This window comes from Osmerus mordax, chromosome 7, assembly GCF_038355195.1.
Source record: "Osmerus mordax isolate fOsmMor3 chromosome 7, fOsmMor3.pri, whole genome shotgun sequence".
Taxonomy (NCBI): Eukaryota; Metazoa; Chordata; class Actinopteri; order Osmeriformes; family Osmeridae; genus Osmerus; species Osmerus mordax.
Genome location: NC_090056.1, coordinates 7,187,980 through 7,206,006, shown reverse-complemented (window position 1 = coordinate 7,206,006; position 18,027 = coordinate 7,187,980). Strand labels below are relative to the sequence as shown.

The 18,027-nt window shown below is 52.0% G+C and overlaps 1 protein-coding gene across 1 annotated transcript in view; it reads left to right on the top strand.

The window, feature by feature from the left end:
• lrp1ab (low density lipoprotein receptor-related protein 1Ab) overlaps window positions 1-18,027 on the top strand; it is an 82,303-nt gene that overhangs the window by 37,017 nt on the left and 27,259 nt on the right. The window contains exons 10-41 of the mRNA XM_067239669.1: window positions 58-201; window positions 418-654; window positions 776-956; window positions 1,376-1,598; window positions 1,720-1,909; window positions 2,037-2,159; window positions 2,373-2,513; window positions 2,931-3,056; window positions 3,203-3,319; window positions 3,619-3,699; window positions 3,889-4,056; window positions 6,053-6,235; window positions 6,546-6,743; window positions 6,882-7,127; window positions 7,300-7,497; window positions 9,286-9,490; window positions 9,744-9,908; window positions 10,120-10,364; window positions 11,448-11,579; window positions 12,681-12,908; window positions 13,228-13,402; window positions 13,523-13,617; window positions 13,904-14,053; window positions 14,298-14,438; window positions 14,646-14,774; window positions 14,947-15,078; window positions 15,261-15,395; window positions 15,588-15,717; window positions 15,908-16,034; window positions 16,181-16,332; window positions 16,696-16,820; window positions 17,010-17,384. Of these exons, the coding sequence (XP_067095770.1) occupies window positions 58-201; window positions 418-654; window positions 776-956; window positions 1,376-1,598; window positions 1,720-1,909; window positions 2,037-2,159; window positions 2,373-2,513; window positions 2,931-3,056; window positions 3,203-3,319; window positions 3,619-3,699; window positions 3,889-4,056; window positions 6,053-6,235; window positions 6,546-6,743; window positions 6,882-7,127; window positions 7,300-7,497; window positions 9,286-9,490; window positions 9,744-9,908; window positions 10,120-10,364; window positions 11,448-11,579; window positions 12,681-12,908; window positions 13,228-13,402; window positions 13,523-13,617; window positions 13,904-14,053; window positions 14,298-14,438; window positions 14,646-14,774; window positions 14,947-15,078; window positions 15,261-15,395; window positions 15,588-15,717; window positions 15,908-16,034; window positions 16,181-16,332; window positions 16,696-16,820; window positions 17,010-17,384 (5,397 nt within the window). The remainder of the gene's footprint in view (window positions 1-57; window positions 202-417; window positions 655-775; window positions 957-1,375; window positions 1,599-1,719; window positions 1,910-2,036; window positions 2,160-2,372; window positions 2,514-2,930; window positions 3,057-3,202; window positions 3,320-3,618; window positions 3,700-3,888; window positions 4,057-6,052; window positions 6,236-6,545; window positions 6,744-6,881; window positions 7,128-7,299; window positions 7,498-9,285; window positions 9,491-9,743; window positions 9,909-10,119; window positions 10,365-11,447; window positions 11,580-12,680; window positions 12,909-13,227; window positions 13,403-13,522; window positions 13,618-13,903; window positions 14,054-14,297; window positions 14,439-14,645; window positions 14,775-14,946; window positions 15,079-15,260; window positions 15,396-15,587; window positions 15,718-15,907; window positions 16,035-16,180; window positions 16,333-16,695; window positions 16,821-17,009; window positions 17,385-18,027) is intronic.

The window sequence follows — 18,027 nt, the reverse complement described above, 5'->3', positions numbered from 1 at the left end:
GCAATGTTCATGCCCCCATGTCCCTCCTCCCCTCCTCCCCCTCTCCCCCCCTCCCAGTGAGGAGCCACGCCTGTGCCACAGACCAGTTTGGCAAGGCTGGAGGCTGCTCAGACATCTGTCTCCTGGGCAACAGCCACAAGAGCCGCACCTGCCGCTGTCGCTCCGGGTTCAGCCTGGGCAGCGACGGCAAGACCTGCAAGAGTGAGTACCACACAGTACCCCTACACGCATGCACACACGCATGCACACACACATGCGCGTCCTGAGTGTGCCGCTCATAAGCCCCTGCAGGTGCCCAGAGATGTATCCATGATGATAACGAGGATGATGACAGAAAGGATAAATAACGAATTGGCAGATTGATTGAAACTCCAATTACCATGCGACCATGGCGACGACCCTCCCCTCCGTCCACAGAACCCGACCACGAGCTGTTCCTGCTCTACGGGAAGGGGCGCCCTGGCATCATCCGGGGCATGGACATGAACGCCAAGGTGACCGACGAGTACATGATCCCCATCGAGAACCTGATGAACCCCCGGGCGCTGGACTTCCACGCCGCCAGCGAGTTCATCTACTTCGCCGACTCCACCAACTACATCATCGGCCGGCAGAAGATCGACGGCACGGAGAGAGACACCATCCTGAAGGAGGGTGAGGCACAGGGCTGCCCCTGTCAATAGGATATGCGTTACATGGGTTAGGGTTAACCCTATGCAATGTGCAGTAGTCAATATCGACGATGTTGCCCATTGCCCTGCCCCCCCCCCCCAAGGTATTCACACGGTGGAGGGCATCGCGGTGGACTGGATGGGGGGGAACCTGTACTGGACGGAGGACGGGCCCAAGAAGACCATCAGCGTGGCCCGGCTGGGGAAGGCCTCCCAGACGCACAAGACCCTCATCGAGGGCAAGATGACCCACCCCCGCGCCATCGTGGTGGACCCACAACATGGGTAACACTGAGGACAGGGGATGGGGGGGGGGGGGGGGGCGGTGGTGGGTTCAGGTCGTAGGACTTTGAAATAGAATGTTTGTTTTGTTTCCTATTTTATTTTGGATCTGTTTTGATCTTTTATTCATTTGATAGAGACAATCGGAGAGAGAAGAAAGCAGGGCAAGGGGGGATATGAGGGAAATGCCCTGGGCTGCATTCCATTCAGCCACCTGGAATCAAACCCAGGCACCTGCCTATGTAGTACACAATCTACCTAAACATCCTTAACAAGCCCAGGCTGTAATCACATAGACTGAGGCCTAGAGAGTTAGTTATATAGCACCTACAGAACGGGGGCATGGGGTGGTGGAACTATAACCAGAGCGTACTCACTGGCCCCTCCTCCTCCTCCTGCCCCCCCCCCACACCCCACCCCAGGTGGATGTACTGGACAGACTGGGAGGAGGAGCCCTCGGAGAGCAACCGAGGGAAGATCAAGAAGGCGTGGATGGACGGCTCGCACCACCAGGTCCTCCTGACCAGTAAGACGGTGCTGTGGCCCAACGGCCTGAGCCTGGACATCCCCCAGGGCCTGCTGTACTGGGTGGACGCCTACTACGACCGCATCGAGATGATCTACCTCAACACCACCGAACGCAAGGTGAGGTCCTGGGCTGAGGGGGCGTGGAGGTGGGGGTGTGGGGGGGGGGGGGGGGGGGGGGATGATGAAGGGAATCTTATTGGTCATGTGGTAATGTGTTCTCTATCCGCTGATTGGCCAGTTGCTGTACGATGGGCCCGAGCTCAGCCACACCTTCGGTCTGTGCCACTACAAACACTTCCTGTTTTGGAGCGAGTACCGCAGCGGCGGCATCTACAAGCTGGACACCAACACCATGAACGTCACCCTGCTCCGCAACGAGAGGCCGCCCATCTTTGAGATCCGCGTGTACGACGCCCAGCAGCAGCAAGGCAGGCTCTGTTTCCTCTCTCCCTTCCCCCCCTTCTCCTTTTATCTTTCGTTTACACCCCCTCTGGAATTCTAACACTGTGGGTGTATAATGTATGTGTGTATTTGTGTGTGTGTGTGGGGGGACAGGCACCAACGCGTGCAGGGTCAACAACGGCGGCTGCAGCAGCCTGTGTTTGGCCATCCCAGACGGCCGCTCCTGTGGCTGTGCCGACGACCAGGTCCTGGATGCTGACAACGTCACCTGCAAAGGTAACCAGCCTAACCCTCCACTAGGAACAGGACCATGTGACTGTCCTCGCCGCAAGGTTCTAGAACAGCGTGTCGACTTCCCCCTAAACTAGTGTCCACAATACCCAGCTGAGGAGAAGAGCTGTTTCTACAGAGTTTCTCCCTTTTTCTTGATCTCCCTCCCTCTATTCTACCTTCAACTCTCCCTGTCTCTTGTCCCCCCCCCCCCCCCAGCCAACCCGACCTACTTCCCTCCCCCCCAGTGCCAGGCGGGTGAGTTTGCCTGCAAGAACAACCGCTGCATCCAGGAACGCTGGAAGTGTGACGGTGACAACGACTGTCTGGACAAGAGTGACGAGGCGCCTGAACTCTGCCGTGAGTGCCAGGCCTGTTCCAGCAGAGACACACACACACACACCTTCAAGGACTTTACAAGGTCTTCAAAGTATCAGCATCAATGACTGATTAAGCCCTACTCCCAATCTTCTTTTTCCTTGAATTTGATGTGCCCTTATCTCCATCCAGACTTTGTTAGAAGAGAAAGACCAGAAGATAATCAGGAAGACGGTTGTTTAGACGCCTGTGCTCTTCGCTGTGTGTCATGTAGTGTTTAGATGTCAAGCTATCTGTCTGGTAGTTAGATGCGTAGCACCAAACAAACGGGTTATCTCGATGGTGCCTTCTGTAGATTTGAAGGGGGTCCGCTCAGGATCTAACACAGCCTCTCTCCCTCATCCCCCCCCCCTCTCTCTCTCTCTCTCTCTCTCTCTCCCTGTCCCTCCCTCCCTGCAGACCAGCACATGTGCCCGGCTGACAGGTTCAAGTGCCAGAACAACCGCTGTATCCCGGTGCGCTGGCTGTGTGACGGAGATAACGACTGTGGCAACGGCGAGGACGAGTCCAACACTACCTGCTCAGGTACACACACACACACAGACACGCACACTCATACCCCCCACTCACACACCCGCACGTACACACCCATGCTCACATCCACACTTACACACACATTTAGAGGTTTACTCCAAATCCTTCTAACCGTGCCACCCTAACCCTCTCCCCAGCCCGGACGTGCCCGCCTAACCAGTACCCGTGTGCCAGTGGGCGCTGCATCCCCATCTCCTGGACCTGTGATCTGGACGACGACTGTGGGGACCGCTCGGACGAGCCCGCCTCCTGTGGTAGGTCCTCTCTCTCCGCCACACACCTTCTGACTGCTCACATTCCTGCTTGGATAGAGCTTTGTTTGATAGAACGGGTGGGTTTAGCTCGGTGGTTAGAGTATTTGATCGCAGGTTCAAATCCACCCTGGGCTATCTGTCGCTTCAAATAAAAGCATCCGCTAAATGATTGTGCCAGATGATAGCAGGGTTGAAACTCGACTCCATGGCAGTTAGTGGTTGAAACCACCAGTGGAGGTTTGCTCGTCGTCTTTTGTTGCGGTGGAACGTTCATGTTGTGTCTGTGCTGCGTTCCCCAGCCTACCCCAAGTGCTTCCCCCTCACCCAGTTCACCTGCGCCAACGGTCGCTGCATCAACGTCAACTGGCGCTGTGACAACGGTGAGAATCCACAGAGACAGCCCTCTGAGGGTGTCAGCTTAGCACTTTAAACTGCTGTGTTTAATATATGGGTTTTGATATATAACAAACAAACAATATATATATAGATATATATAGATATAAACACACAGTATATCTAGCTGTACCTCAGTTAGCCCATGCCCTCAGTGTTTCCTGCGTGTGTTCCAGACAACGACTGCGGGGACAACAGTGACGAGGCGGGCTGCAGCCACTCCTGCTCCAGCGTGCAGTTCAAGTGTAACAGCGGGCGCTGCATCCCAGAGTACTGGACCTGCGACGGGGAGAACGACTGTGGAGACTACAGTGACGAGACCCACGCCAACTGCACCAACCAGGGTGAGCACCGGGCCTACTGGACCCCGGGACAGACCTGCCTCGTTGGGTCTGACTGACCCGGAAGTACTGCTCCTGAAGTACTGCTCCTGGCTCTCTGGAGTACCTGTCCTTCTGACGTGTGGCTTACATTACATGACATTTACATTTAGTCATTTAGCAGACACTCTTATCCAGAGAGACTTACAATAAGTACAGTTACATTCCCCGAGTCAAGTAGGGTGAAGTGTCTAGCCCAAGGACACAACTTCATTACGCATGGCCGGATATCGAACCGGCAACCTTCTGATTAATAGCCCGATTCTCTAACCTCTCAGCCATCTGACCCATCGGCTTACCGGACCTGGTGGAAACCACCTCCCTGCTTACTACCATCTTCATAAGATGGCAGTGGGGTTACAGAAGTATTGGCTAGGAATCTCAGCCCTCTATCCATATTAATCAAGTCCACTTAGTTTCTTGTAGACCAGCACATTGCTTCACCCGAGCCGGAGACAGTACTATCAACGCACTCCAGAGTGTGTCTGTGCGTGTGGATCCAGTTTCAGCCGTGTGTATGTGTGTGTCACCGTTTGGAAGACTAGAGTGGTTGTTTCAGCGAGGATGACGGTGATCCATCACACACACACACGCTCCCACGCCTGCGCGTCCGGGCACGTGTCGGCTCTCGTTTTAAACAGACCCTCCGTCTCGCTGGACTCGGGACGTGTTTATGTTCTGTGGTCAGCTGAGCCTTTGGCTGGATTGGAAAGCCAAGCTGCGTCCCAACAATGAGGCTCTTCTGTCAGCTGGTGGGGAGCGCAGTGTAGACGTGTTCCTCTTCTTCTCCCCTCAAGCCCGCCTTCAGGGCCCAGGGGCTTTTTAGCGATGATAACTTGAAGTGATCTGACATTTATTTCATGCTAAGTGATCCAGGACCCTTCGGGTCAGGCAGATAAAGGTCGTAAATCCACGTGGATGCTCTTGTGGTGTCTCCATGTAGAGGTTTTGTTAGCATTTTAGCCATGCTAGGGTAAGAGGTCACCCTTTTCCCTTGGTTTGTGCTGGAGGTGGGGAGCGGAGTTGGGATGTATGTGTGTGTGTGTGTGTGAGAGAGACAGAGAGAAACAGGGAGAGAGAGGTAATGGCTGAGTTAGGCTCTGTTTGTGTTGGCCCCATGGGGAACCACTAAGCGCTCTGCGTTTCCTGTCTCACTCTCTGCCCCCCCCCCCCCCCCCCCTCTCTCTCTCTCTCTCTCTCTCTGTCTCTCTCTCTCTCTCTCTGTCTCTCTCTCTTTCTCTCTGTCTGTCTCTCTTGTTTTGGTTTGAACAAAGTTGCTATCAGCCATGCAAGAAAGTGTGTTTGTATTCTGGTGTTTTGAGATCTCCTCTCAAGGCCTCCTCCTGTAGTCTCAGCAGTGGCCTAATTAGATATCTGTGCCCAGTAGGAGATAATGACTGTGTTGGGCCTTCTGTCTGGGCTTCATTAGCGTGTTTGGAAAGCTAATATGCTTGACTTAACCTACAAGTATCACCTTCCCCATCTGAAACATCTAGGGATTACTGTCTTTGTGGCTTAATGCAACTTTCTAAATGATGCCCTTAATCTACTGCTGGTATTGTTCAATGACCCACATATTAACCCTGTCTGTTTCGGTCCAGCTTATGTGAGTGAGTTGACCTATTGACCCTGGTTCCTTTGTGTCGGTGGTTGACTAGTCAAGGCTGTGTTATGTAAGATGTGCTCACAATGCCCCCCCCCCCCCCTCCTCCAGTCTCTGCAATTGAACAAATACTTTTCCCCCTTTTTCTTCACTTTATGTTAGTGGATAATAATAATCTCAGTGTGCTTTCACTCTGTCTGTTTGCTAATCTCTCTCTCTCTCTCCCTCTCTCCCTCTCTCCCTCTCTCCCTCTCCCTCTCTCTCTCTCTCTCTCTCTCTCTCTCTCTCTCTCTCTCTCTCTCTCTCTCTCTCTCTCTCTCTCTCTCTCTCTCTCTCCCTTCCTCTCTCTCTCACCAGCCACTCGTCCTCCTGGTGGTTGTCACGTGGATGAGTTCCAGTGTCGGATGGATGGACTGTGCATCCCCATGCGGTGGCGCTGCGACGGCAACACCGACTGCATGGACCTGAGCGACGAGGGCAACTGCGAAGGCGTCACTCACACGTGTGACCCCGCCGTCAAGTTCAGCTGCAAGGACTCTGGTGAGGGAGGAGGGGTCCGGTCAGGGCCCACAGCAGGGGTCCCTGGCAACAGGGATTCCATAAGAATGAACATGCAGCGATGATGTCCAGTACTTTAGCTTGTTTGTTCACATCCCCGGTGGGAGTGGAGCACCTCTAATAGAAACGTTTAATCGGCCTGGAACACCGTTCTTTGACGGTGTTACTGTGTTGCTTTGGAAGGAAGTGTCTGCTCATTAGAAATGACGGAGTCAACTCGCGTCTCGAGGGGAAGCTGGTGCCTTTTGAAGGTTGTGTCATCCAGCCCCCGTTGTCCTGCTTGTGTCCCCAGCCCGCTGCATCAGCAAGGCCTGGGTGTGTGACGGGGACAGCGACTGCGAGGACAACTCCGACGAGGACGACTGTGAGGCGCAGGCGTGCAAGCTCTCCCACCACGTGTGTGCCACCAACGGCTCCGTCTGCCTGCCCCCCGAGAAGCTGTGCGACGGCACAGACGACTGTCCCGACGGGTCCGACGAGAAGCTCTGCGGTACAAGTCCCTCCTGCGACGCGACGACACGCGTCCTCACGCTCGCATTTCATCGGAACGACAATGCCTGACCCCCCCCGGCTCCCTCGCTAATTCTCCTCTCCCTTCTCTCTCCCCTCCGCCTCCCTCCTCCTCCAGACCTGTGTGCTCTGGACAACGGCGGCTGCAGCCACAACTGCAGCATCATCCCCGGGGAGGGCTTCATGTGCTCCTGCCCCCTGGGCATGGAGCTGGGCCGAGACAACAAGACCTGCCAGATCCAGAGCTTCTGTGCCAAGCACCTGAAGTGCAGCCAGCGCTGCGAGCAGGACAAGGCCTCGGTCAAGTGCTCCTGCTACGAGGGCTGGGAGCTGGAGCCCGACATGGAGAGCTGCAAGAGCGCTGGTGAGGACTGAGGCATGGAGCAGAGCAAGGGGGGTCAGGGAACATGCACATATGAGGGCGTGTGGGTTTGTTGGAGGAGCGTGGATTGACCAACATAGGAACATAGTTCTATTTAATTGACCAGAAACGGGGAGTATTATTGTTGACGTCCAACCTTCTCTCTCGCTCTCAGATCCGTTCAAGCCCTTCATCATCTTCTCCAACCGCCACGAGATCCGCCGTATCGATCTCCACAAGGGGGAGTTCAGCGTCCTGGTGCCCGCCCTGAGGAACACCATCGCCCTGGACTTCCACCTCAGCCAGAGCACCCTGTACTGGACCGACGTGGTGGAGGACAAGATCTACCGCGGGAAGCTGTCCGAGAACGGAGGTGAGACAGCAGCTAGAGTTTAGTGGCTGGACGCTAGATGATGTTACCTGCTGTTTTAGACACTTCTTCTTGTAGAAATTATTTTACACATGTAGAGTGAATACCTTTAATTATTTAGAAAAATTTATTTGTATTCGAGGCCTCTGAGGAGCATGGTTATACCAAGGGCAGTTTTCACATCGAGAGATTTAGTGTCAAGGACTGATTACTTGTGTGAGAATCTAGCTTTTGTTTCTTGTTATCATGTCCAGGTCATGATGACACTGGAACCATATCTTTTGAAGGCAGGGGGAGGTGATTACTCTGTAATGTTTACAAATATGTTTTTATAGATTAACACTTTTTGTGTTTCCGGCCTGTTAGAAATCATCTGAAATGAACATGAAACCCTGCTGCCTATTACATTTAAAGATTTCTTCAAAAAAGGAGCCTATTTCTCCCATCAGCAAAATCTGCTTCCAAATCACTTGTTCTGAGCTAATGCACTGCCCTTTCCTCAAACAAAAGTTGTGTTACTTACCTTGGCTGGTCTGGTCCAGTCCAGGGTGCCTGTTTGTGTTCCAAGCCCCAATCTCCTTGGTCACGGTTGGCCTTGGCTGATCCCAAACTCCAGGTCTCTCCACCAATCAAGGCTGTTCCCAGGCTAGCGCCACGGTGGTTCAGGGGCACACGGAAGGCTTTGTCTCTTCCCATTTGTCTCGGTCGCTCGCCTTGCGTGACTGCAGCAGCCAACATGGCCATTTTTTCCGTAAAGAGTAGGATGAAGAGGAGGAGGAGGTGGTGTGTGTGTGGGGGGGGGGGGCTCAGAGGTTTAGTGTTTGTGTTCCCAGCAACACAGAAAAACAACAGCCCTCCTCAGAGCCCGTTGTGTCTGACTCACATACATCAGCTCCCTTTGCTTCTTTATGGAGGGCTTCTATTTTGCAGCGCCTTCGCAGCTGTTGAATAAAGAGTTTCAGTGTACTGCCAACTCCAGGCAGAAAACGCCCCTCTACAGGAAAGGCAGGTTTGGCTCCAGCACGACAATAAGCAGAGCTGTGAAGAGAAGCGTCCATCCTCCTAACGAGGGCACTGGAGCGGCCTTGTGAAGGATCGCGGGGGGGGGGGGGGGGGGGGGGGGGGGAGAGGAAGTCTCTCGGCCTGAGAGGAACCTGTTCTCACTCGGTTTTCACACTTCTGTTGCTAGAGCCAGTGGTTTCTGAGAAAAGCTTGGGGGAACATGGGAACAAATGAACCGCACGCAGAGAAATTGAAAGGGAGTTGCTGGCTCGGTTTATGGCTTTTGGAAGACGGGAATTGTGCGTGTGTGGGGGGTAAGGTTATTGTTGTTGGAAACCACACTGAAGAACTGTTTGTGCCATTCTCTGACTGATTACACGGAGCAGGAATGCCAAACAGTTGTGTATTTGCCAGTGGTTAGGCTGCACGGAAACCTGAGACTACGGTCATACTGATCAGTTTTCACATAGCACATTGTGTCAACTGTTCACTTAACCGGTCAGGCTTTCTTCAGGCTTTTACTGGAAGTTTTCCCTTGTCGGCATCATCTGTCTTGAGTTTCTCATTGTAAATAACGAAGCATTTTCTTCTTCATTCTTCACGTTATGTAAAGGTTGGTCAGAATGTGTATCACGTCAACGACCCCCCATAACTGAGTACCCCCTTCTCTCTCTCTTTCTCTCCACCCCCCCTCACTCTCTCTTTCTCTCCACCCCCCCTCACTCTCTCTCTTTCTCTCTCCACCACCCCCCCCCCCTCTCTGTCTCTCCCCCACCCCGTGGCCGGCAGCCCTGACCAGTTTTGAGGTGGTGATCCAGTACGGGCTGGCCACCCCCGAGGGCCTGGCGGTGGACTGGATCGCAGGGAACATCTACTGGGTGGAGAGCAACCTGGACCAGATCGAGGTGGCCAAGCTGGACGGCACCATGCGGACCACCCTGCTGGCTGGGGAGGTGGAGCACCCCCGCGCCATCGCCCTGGACCCCCGCGACGGGTACGTGGTGTGTGTGTGTGTGTGTGTGTGTGTGTGTCTGTGGTGGTGGGGGCGGTGTGTGTACGGTGGGTCTTGATCGCTGGCTCTGTGGTTGAAGGATTCTGTGCCATTTGGTTTATTTGTTTTTACCACAGTAGAGATGGGAGCTAGGTGTGCCAGGAATATACTCCTTTAAATCTCTTTGTGTGTCTCTCTCTTTCTCTCTCTCTCTCTCTCCCCCCCCCTCCCCCCCCCCCCCCCCCCCCCCCCGCAGTATTCTGTTCTGGACGGACTGGGACGCCAGCCTGCCCAGGATCGAGGCAGCCTCCATGAGCGGGGAGGGCAGGAGGACGGTCCACAAGGAGACGGGCAGCGGGGGCTGGCCCAACGGCCTGACTGTGGACTACATGGAGAGACGCATCGTGTGGATCGACGCCAGGTAACAGGCCCCGCTGACTCGTCACAGGACACACACACGGACACACACACACACTGAACAGTTTTTTTTCTGACAGACGTACACATATCCACTAAATATTCTCTCTCGCATTTGCACGCACGCGCGCACTCACTAAACATTCCCTCTCGTTTGCACACGCTTACATATAAACACGCACGCACCTCAACTCGCGCTCCTTCTCTCCGTCCAGGTCTGACGCCATCTACTCAGCGCTGTACGACGGCTCGGGGCTGATCGAGATACTGCGGGGTCATGAGTATCTGTCCCACCCCTTCGCCGTCACCATGTACGGAGGAGAGGTGTACTGGACCGACTGGCGCACCAACACCCTGGCCAAGGCCAACAAGTGGACCGGACACAACGTCACTGTGGTCCAACGCACCAACACACAGCCCTTCGACCTGCAGGTGTACCACCCCTCTAGACAGCCTCAGGGTAGGTGTCTGTCTCTCTCACACACACACACACGCACGCACACAGAGACCCACATAGACTCCCAAACATACTCACACTCGCTCAGACACACACACGCACACACACGATATGCGCGCATACATTACGCAGACCCACATAAAAGCAAGTGGACACCAACATCACACTCTCCTGTGACTGCGCAGAGCTCTTTGACGTGAAAGGCCAGCGGGGGCGAAGGGCTCAGTATACATCTGAGGGCTCCACTGCTCACACCCCCACAGACAGCTGACCTTTAGCCCCGCCTCCTCCCGCCGTAACGAGCCAGTGGTTTTGACACTTTCCGCAGTCACATACTCTCGTTCAAAAAAGGCCACGGCTTTATTTTGACGGCGGAACCTTTTAGCGGTGGCTCGGATGTGTGTCACGTCGGTTTAAGGCCCGTCACGGGGGCAGGGGACGAACAGCTTGAGGGATGACGGGCGAGGCGGCGTGTGCCTTGTCGCTCGCGTTCGCGGTTTGTCGTTTGATCTCCTGACGGTGTCATTCTGACTGTTCAGCCGTGTGTGTGTGTGCGTGTGTGTGCACGTGTGTGTGTGCTCTGTATATTGTCAGCTTCCCCCAGTCGCTCTGACACTGACAGACAAGCTAGGGATTGACAAGCTCTTTATTTTTCTTCATCCCTCTCTCCCTCCGTGATGGAGGAGCTGCTTGATAAATCTCCAGGGGAACACTCCCGTTTAGTTTCCATGGCTGCTCGAAAGTCTTTATCACTGGGTGAAAGGCTTCATACACGACTGACAGAAGGGAACTGAGACTAGTGTGGTTTTCAATCACATGTTTTGTTTGTAGATGTGACCATAACGTGTGAACAGGTCACGTTTTAGCGAGCACATTTGTTACATTCATGTTAGTCAATTGTTAAATTCAATATGGTTATTCAATATGTTTATAAATTGGGACATTTGCCCTGCTGTTTCACCTTTTTTTGCTTATCTCTTTAATAACCCCTCTCTCTCTCTCTCTCTCTCTCTCTCTCTCTCTCTCTCTCTCTCTCTCTCTCTCTCTCTCTCTCTCTCTCTCTGTCTCTCTCTCTCTCTCTCTCAGCTCCTAATCCCTGTGACGTCAGTGAGGGCAGGAGCCCCTGCTCCCACCTGTGTCTGATCAACTACAACCAGACGTACTCCTGCGCCTGCCCCCACCTCATGAAGCTGCAGCCTGACAAGCGCACCTGCAAAGGTACAGGCATGAGCTCACAGACATGCACTCACTCATACATACATACACACCCACCTTCTTTTGTGTTACTGAGGGTGTATTGATGGTGGAGGAAGGAAAGTTAGAATTCTCAGAGTGTGTTAGAATTCCCAGAGTGTGTTAGAATTCCCAGAGTGTGTTAGAATTCTCAGAGTGTGTTAGAATTCTCAGAGTGTGTTAGAATTCTCAGAGTGTGTTAGAATTCTCAGAGTGTGTTAGAATTCTCAGAGTGTGTTGTGATTCCGGTCCAGTGCTGCCGTGTCTTGACGGTGTCTCTCCCCTGAGTGGCATCAGCTGCCAAGCCTGTCGTCTTCTATGAGGGAGATCTTATTACCCTGCCTCTGTTTGGGTTCCACAGACGGCTTTAATTAGATTTCTGTTTCATTGCCGTATCATAGATTGTCACTAGCGATGTGTGCTAAAGCCCTCATCTGTTGTAGTGGGATTTCATTAGCAAGATGGGGGACGGTTTAGAGTAGGAGCTTAAAGTGTGTGTGCGTGCGTGTCTCTGCAAGCTTGCGCGCGCGTGTAAATGAGTTTAGTATTCTGCTCCGAGTCCGTCCCTGCAGTGTGGATGTGAGGGTGATTTGGAGAGAGCCCCAGGTGCAGCCTGCTTTAACACTGATGTTGGACACACACACAGACATACACACACACAGGTCCTTCTCACATCTGGGTCAGATATCGCCGGCCAATCAGGCCAGTCTGTAACGAGGCGGGGTGAGGGAGACAGTTGTGTGGAGAGGCTCACCATCTGGGAGATGACTTCAGTCATCATTCTGCTATATTTAAAGCCATGGAAAAGTCCAGTCACTAATGAGTTTTGTAATGTGGTTAGGTCACAGTAATACCGTCTCAAACAGGAAATGATCACAGTGCATGAACTTGTGCCTGCGGTTCCTCTCATTCGCTAGAAGAAGTAGTTCATATGTAAATCTGGAAGTTGAGACGCACAGTAGAGTTAATTGACAACAAATCTAATGACAGACTTGTCCTAGAACATTCCCTATAAACCAGGGATTAATTTGAAAGGTGCGTCACAATTAAATGCTTCCCCCGTGTTTAAATCTCATGTTACCACAGAGTCTCGTCAGTTCCTGCTGTACGCCCGTCAGATTGAGATCCGGGGCGTGGACATAGACAACCCCTACTACAACTACATCATCTCCTTCACCCTGCCGGACATCGACAACGTCACATCTGTGGACTACGACGCCCAGGAGCACCGCATCTACTGGCTGGACGTCCGAACTCAGACCATCAAGAGGGCCTTCATCAACGGGACCGGGGTGGAGACGGTGGTGTCGGCCGGTAGGGACTGGCTGGGAGACTAGTTCACATGTTCTGGTTCAATCTCTTACCATTAGACGCTTCTGAGCAAATTGAATGATAACATCAGCAGAACACATCAGTCACACCTGGATGTCTTAATGAGAAGGTGCATGTCACTTTAAGGATAGCCATATGTAAAGTACACTTACATTTTGGGGGGTTTGTTTTTTTCTATCCACAGTATAAACCTTGGTCAAATGTCTTTCTTGAAGATGTACCATATATAGACATTTGGATTATTGATGCAGATATGCTCTAATACGCTCTGAGTGACCTTTAACCTCTGCTTGCCGGTCAGACCTTCCCAATGCTCATGGGCTGGCGGTGGACTGGGTGTCCAGGAACTTGTTCTGGACCAGCTACGATGCCAACAAGAAGCAGATCAACGTTGCCCGACTGGACGGGTCCTTTAAGAACGCAGTCATCCAGGGCCTGGATAAACCCCACTGTCTCGTGCTGCACCCTATACTGGGGTGAGCTAGATGTGCACCTACACACACACACACACAATCCATTAACTGTGGGGAGACCACGTTGGCACGTATACAGATGGAATGTATTTGACCTTTGCTGACCCCCTGTTTGTTCTCCAGGAAGCTGTACTGGACAGACGGTGACAACATCAGCATGGCCAACATGGACGGCAGCGGCCACACTGTGTTGTTCACCAAGCAGAAGGGGCCTGTGGGTAAGTGTGCACCCGCACCTGATGGGCCCTTGATGAGGGCCGATAGATGGACTGTATACTGTATGACTGGACTGTATATCAAACCTCCATCCAATGAGGTAACACTTCAACCTTGAACTTGAGTGTTTGTATTGCCCAGTTACAATATGTACAATACAATATATTCAACTGTACAATATAGCCATCACTGACCAACACTGCCTGTGTGAATCTGCCCACAACCTCAGTTTAGATCAACTCAGCTCCTTCCCTCATTCCTCCCCCTCTTTCTCTCCCTCCCCCCCAGGCCTGTCCATCGACTATCACAGCGAGCAGCTGTACTGGATCAGCTCAGGGAACAGCACCATCAACCGCTGCAGGCTGGACGGCTCTGAGCTGGAGGTCCTAGAGGGGGTCAAGGGCAAGCTGACCAAGGCTACAGCGCTGGCCATCATGGGTACGGACGCAGACAGGCCTGGCTTGGGTCTAGTCTACCTGGATTGGTTCATTTTTGGGTGGAGCTGACAATGCTTATGTCCTTATTTTTTATTTCTTGGGTTTATATTAATACCGCGCACTGACAAAATATCAGTTTATACAGAAAGGTTTACTGTCAGTCAGTTTTACAATAGACAGAATAATGTATATTAGGCTAGTTCATTTGATATGCAATTCCAAGGGTTTTGTTCCCCGGTGTGTAGGGGACAAGTTATGGTGGGCGGACCAGGGCACAGACCAGATAGGAACCTGTGATAAGAGTGATGGGGGAAACTGGAAGGTGTTACGTAATAACACGTCCCCCATGATGCACATGAGGATCTACAACGAGACTATTCAGACTGGTATGGAGAAAACATCATATTATGACCAAACCATAAATTGTTGATAAAAATTGCTATAATGTTACAAATGCAACATTCAATTCACTGTATTGTCCAATGTAGTCCAATGTATTCTAATGGCATTTCTAGTAAATACATCCCCTTTTCTGTCAGATGATGGCTCGGTTCATACGTGGTTCTTGTTATTAACATTGAGTGTGTGTTCAGGAGGGATCAACCTGTGCAGTAAAAACAACGGGGACTGTTCCCAGCTGTGCCTCCCCACCACCCCCACCACCCGCGCCTGCATGTGCACCGCAGGGTACAGCCTCCGGAGTGGCCAGCAGTCCTGCGAGGGTAGGACACACTCACTCTCACACACACACACACATACTCGCGCGCACATACACGCAGACAAGGAGAAGTTCGCCCTGTTCACGCACAGACGCTCTCACACACGCATGGACACGCTGCTCAAACCACTGGTCATGAATAAGGACCCGGTGTGTGTGACTCTGTGTTTGTGCAGGCATGGGCTCCTTCCTGCTCTACTCTGTTCATGAGGGCATCAGAGGAATCCCCCTGGACCCCGCCGACAAGTCTGACGCCCTGGTGCCCGTCTCTGGCACCTCGCTGGCAGTGGGCATCGACTTCCACGCTGGTGAGTGGCATCACAACCAGACAAAGTGTTGGCATCATGGACCAACGTCATTCTGAGATATTTACATGTAGTTGAAATGTTTTTGTTTGATTCGTAGTCTTTTTCTAGTGAGGTGCTGAGTTGGGTTGTTAGGACTTTGCAGTGTTGAGTCCATGTTAAGGCTGTGTGTTGTGTTCCGGTAGAAAACGACACCATCTACTGGGTGGACATGGGCCTGAGCACCATCAGCAGGGCCAAGAGAGACCAGACCTGGAGGGAGGATGTGGTCACCAATGGGATAGGCAGGGTGGAGGGCATCACTGTGGACTGGATAGCAGGTCAGATCCCACTACACTATATACACACACACACACCTACACACACACATACACCCACACCACACACGCACACACCTACTCTACACCAACAAACACACACCTTCACAACTTGTACACACACACCTACTCTACACCAACACACACACACATCCATTCATGCTAATGTTTGAGTGGTCGGCTGTGCTCTCCCAGGGAACATCTACTGGACGGACCAGGGCTTCGACGTGATCGAGGTGGCCAGACTGAACGGCTCCTTCCGCTACGTGGTGATCTCCCAGGGCCTGGACAAGCCCCGCGCCATCACCGTCCACCCAGAGAAAGGGTCAGTTCTAACACCCATCCCTTAATACACTCAAGGAGTTTTTTAGAGATTAGACTTAACGATTTTGGGACTGATCCTTGTTCTGGGTAAACTTAATCAAGAGCTCCCAGAGTATTTGACTTGTTCCACAGCCATAGTTTTTGTTTATATAGCCGTCTGTGTGTGTGTGTGTGTGTGTGTGTGTGTGTAGGTACCTGTTCTGGACAGAATGGGGTCTGTACCCTCGTATTGAGCGTTCTCGTCTGGATGGTTCTCAGAGGGTGGTGCTGGCCAACACCAACATCCACTGGCCCAACGGCATCTCCATCGACTACCAGGTCTGGACACACACACACACACCCACGACACACACCCTGTTCACTAGATACTTGCTCATCATGGATAATCATTACTGTAAGCGATTTTCTTCCTTTTTTCTGATGGTGAGAAAGGTAGTAGTTATTGTGTGTGTGTGTGTTTGCAGGAGGGCCTGCTGTACTGGTGCGATGCTCGTACAGACAGGATCGAGCGCATCAACCTGGAGACGGGAGAGAACAGGGAGCTGGTGCTGGTGAACAACAACATGGACATGTTTGCTGTGTCCGTCTTTGAGGGCTACATCTACTGGAGCGACAGGTCACATATCTAACTACACACATCCACACCACATTTCTATGCGCAAATCTGATAATAATATTAGAGATTTTATGTATTACTGAATGTGAATAATTTATGAGCCAGTTTTGGAGTGTGCTGGTGCACTGCAAAAATGCCTAAAAAAATTTAATAATATATAAGTGCAAACATATTAGTTTTGAGCTTGCTTTTGCTTAAAATGAGTACATTTGGCTGCCAGTGCAGTAAGAAAATTTCACTTCATAAGATTTCTTAAAACATTTAAAGTAATTGACTTAAGTTAAGTTACCAGATAAGCCATTTATACTAGAATATGTAGTTTGCAGTGTGCTCACGGTGTGAGGGGGCTGTGTGTCTGAGCAGGACTCACGCCAACGGATCCATCAAGCGAGGCAGCAAGGACAACGCCACCACCTCCGTCTACCTCAGGACGGGCATCGGAGTGCAGCTAAAGGACATCAAGGTCTTCAACAGGGACAGGCAGCAAGGTTGGAACACGCATGCAGGCCCCACGCACACGCTAGCACTGACTGGCACATTCACACTCACTGGACCCGCCTGTGTGTGAGGGACATCCGTGCACGCGCACACATGCACACCTCATATCCTTACATTAGTATATAGTGTGCTTAAGTGTGTCTACCCCCCCCCCCCCCACCCCCCCCCCCCCGCTCCAGGCACCAACATCTGCAAGGACAACAACGGGGGCTGTGAGCAGCTGTGTCTCTACCGCGGCAACGACGAGCGCACGTGTGCCTGCGCGCACGGCATGCTGGCGGAGAACAACAGCAGTTGCCGCGACTACGACGGCTACCTGCTGTACTCGGAGCGCACCATCCTCAAGAGCATCCACCTATCAGACGAGACCAACAAGAACGCACCAATCAAGCCCTTCGAGGACCCGGAGCACATGAAGAACGTGATCGCCCTCACCTTCGACTACCACGGGGGAGGAGGGAAGGGGGCCAATCGGATCTTCTTCAGCGACATCCACTTTGGGAACATCCAGTCCATGAATGACGACGGCTCAGACCGCAAGATTGTGGTGGAGAGTAAGTGCTAGTCATTGGTCGACTCTATCTTTTCATTTTATTTCATCCTTTCCCCCCCCACAATCTTTTTATCTTTTTACCTATTTACATCTTTGTTTTCTAATCTGTCTCACACACACACACACACTACTTCCCAGAGCTGTGTGTACCAGAGAAACATCTCTGTCTCCACTAATACCCAGTTTATAAAGTCATGCTGTCATTCATGTTGACAGCACAGAGCCCCTGGAGGGGCTGCTGTGATGAGCACACAGCACGAGCCGGTCAGCTAGGGGGCCGAGACGTCGCTTAGCGCTGCTGGAAACACACACACACACACATCTGCATTCACACTAGCACAAACACACTGCACACACGCACACTTGTAGTCTGTCACTTGGATTTCATCGTATTAACTATTCAACAGCAAACTCTACTTGACTTCCAGATAAACAGTCATCGGAAAAAAGGTTTTTCCAATGAAAGTTTAATTGGAAAATAAATTAAAGAATCATAGAAAGTGCAACAGCCGAGACAGATTTGATGGTTTTATGATTGTTGACACAGAAAATCTGGAATTGATTCCGCATAAACTTTGTACTTTTGGTGCAAAAATAGTTATTTCACATGCCTAAATGCCTGGTGGTGGAGAGATGAGTGTGCA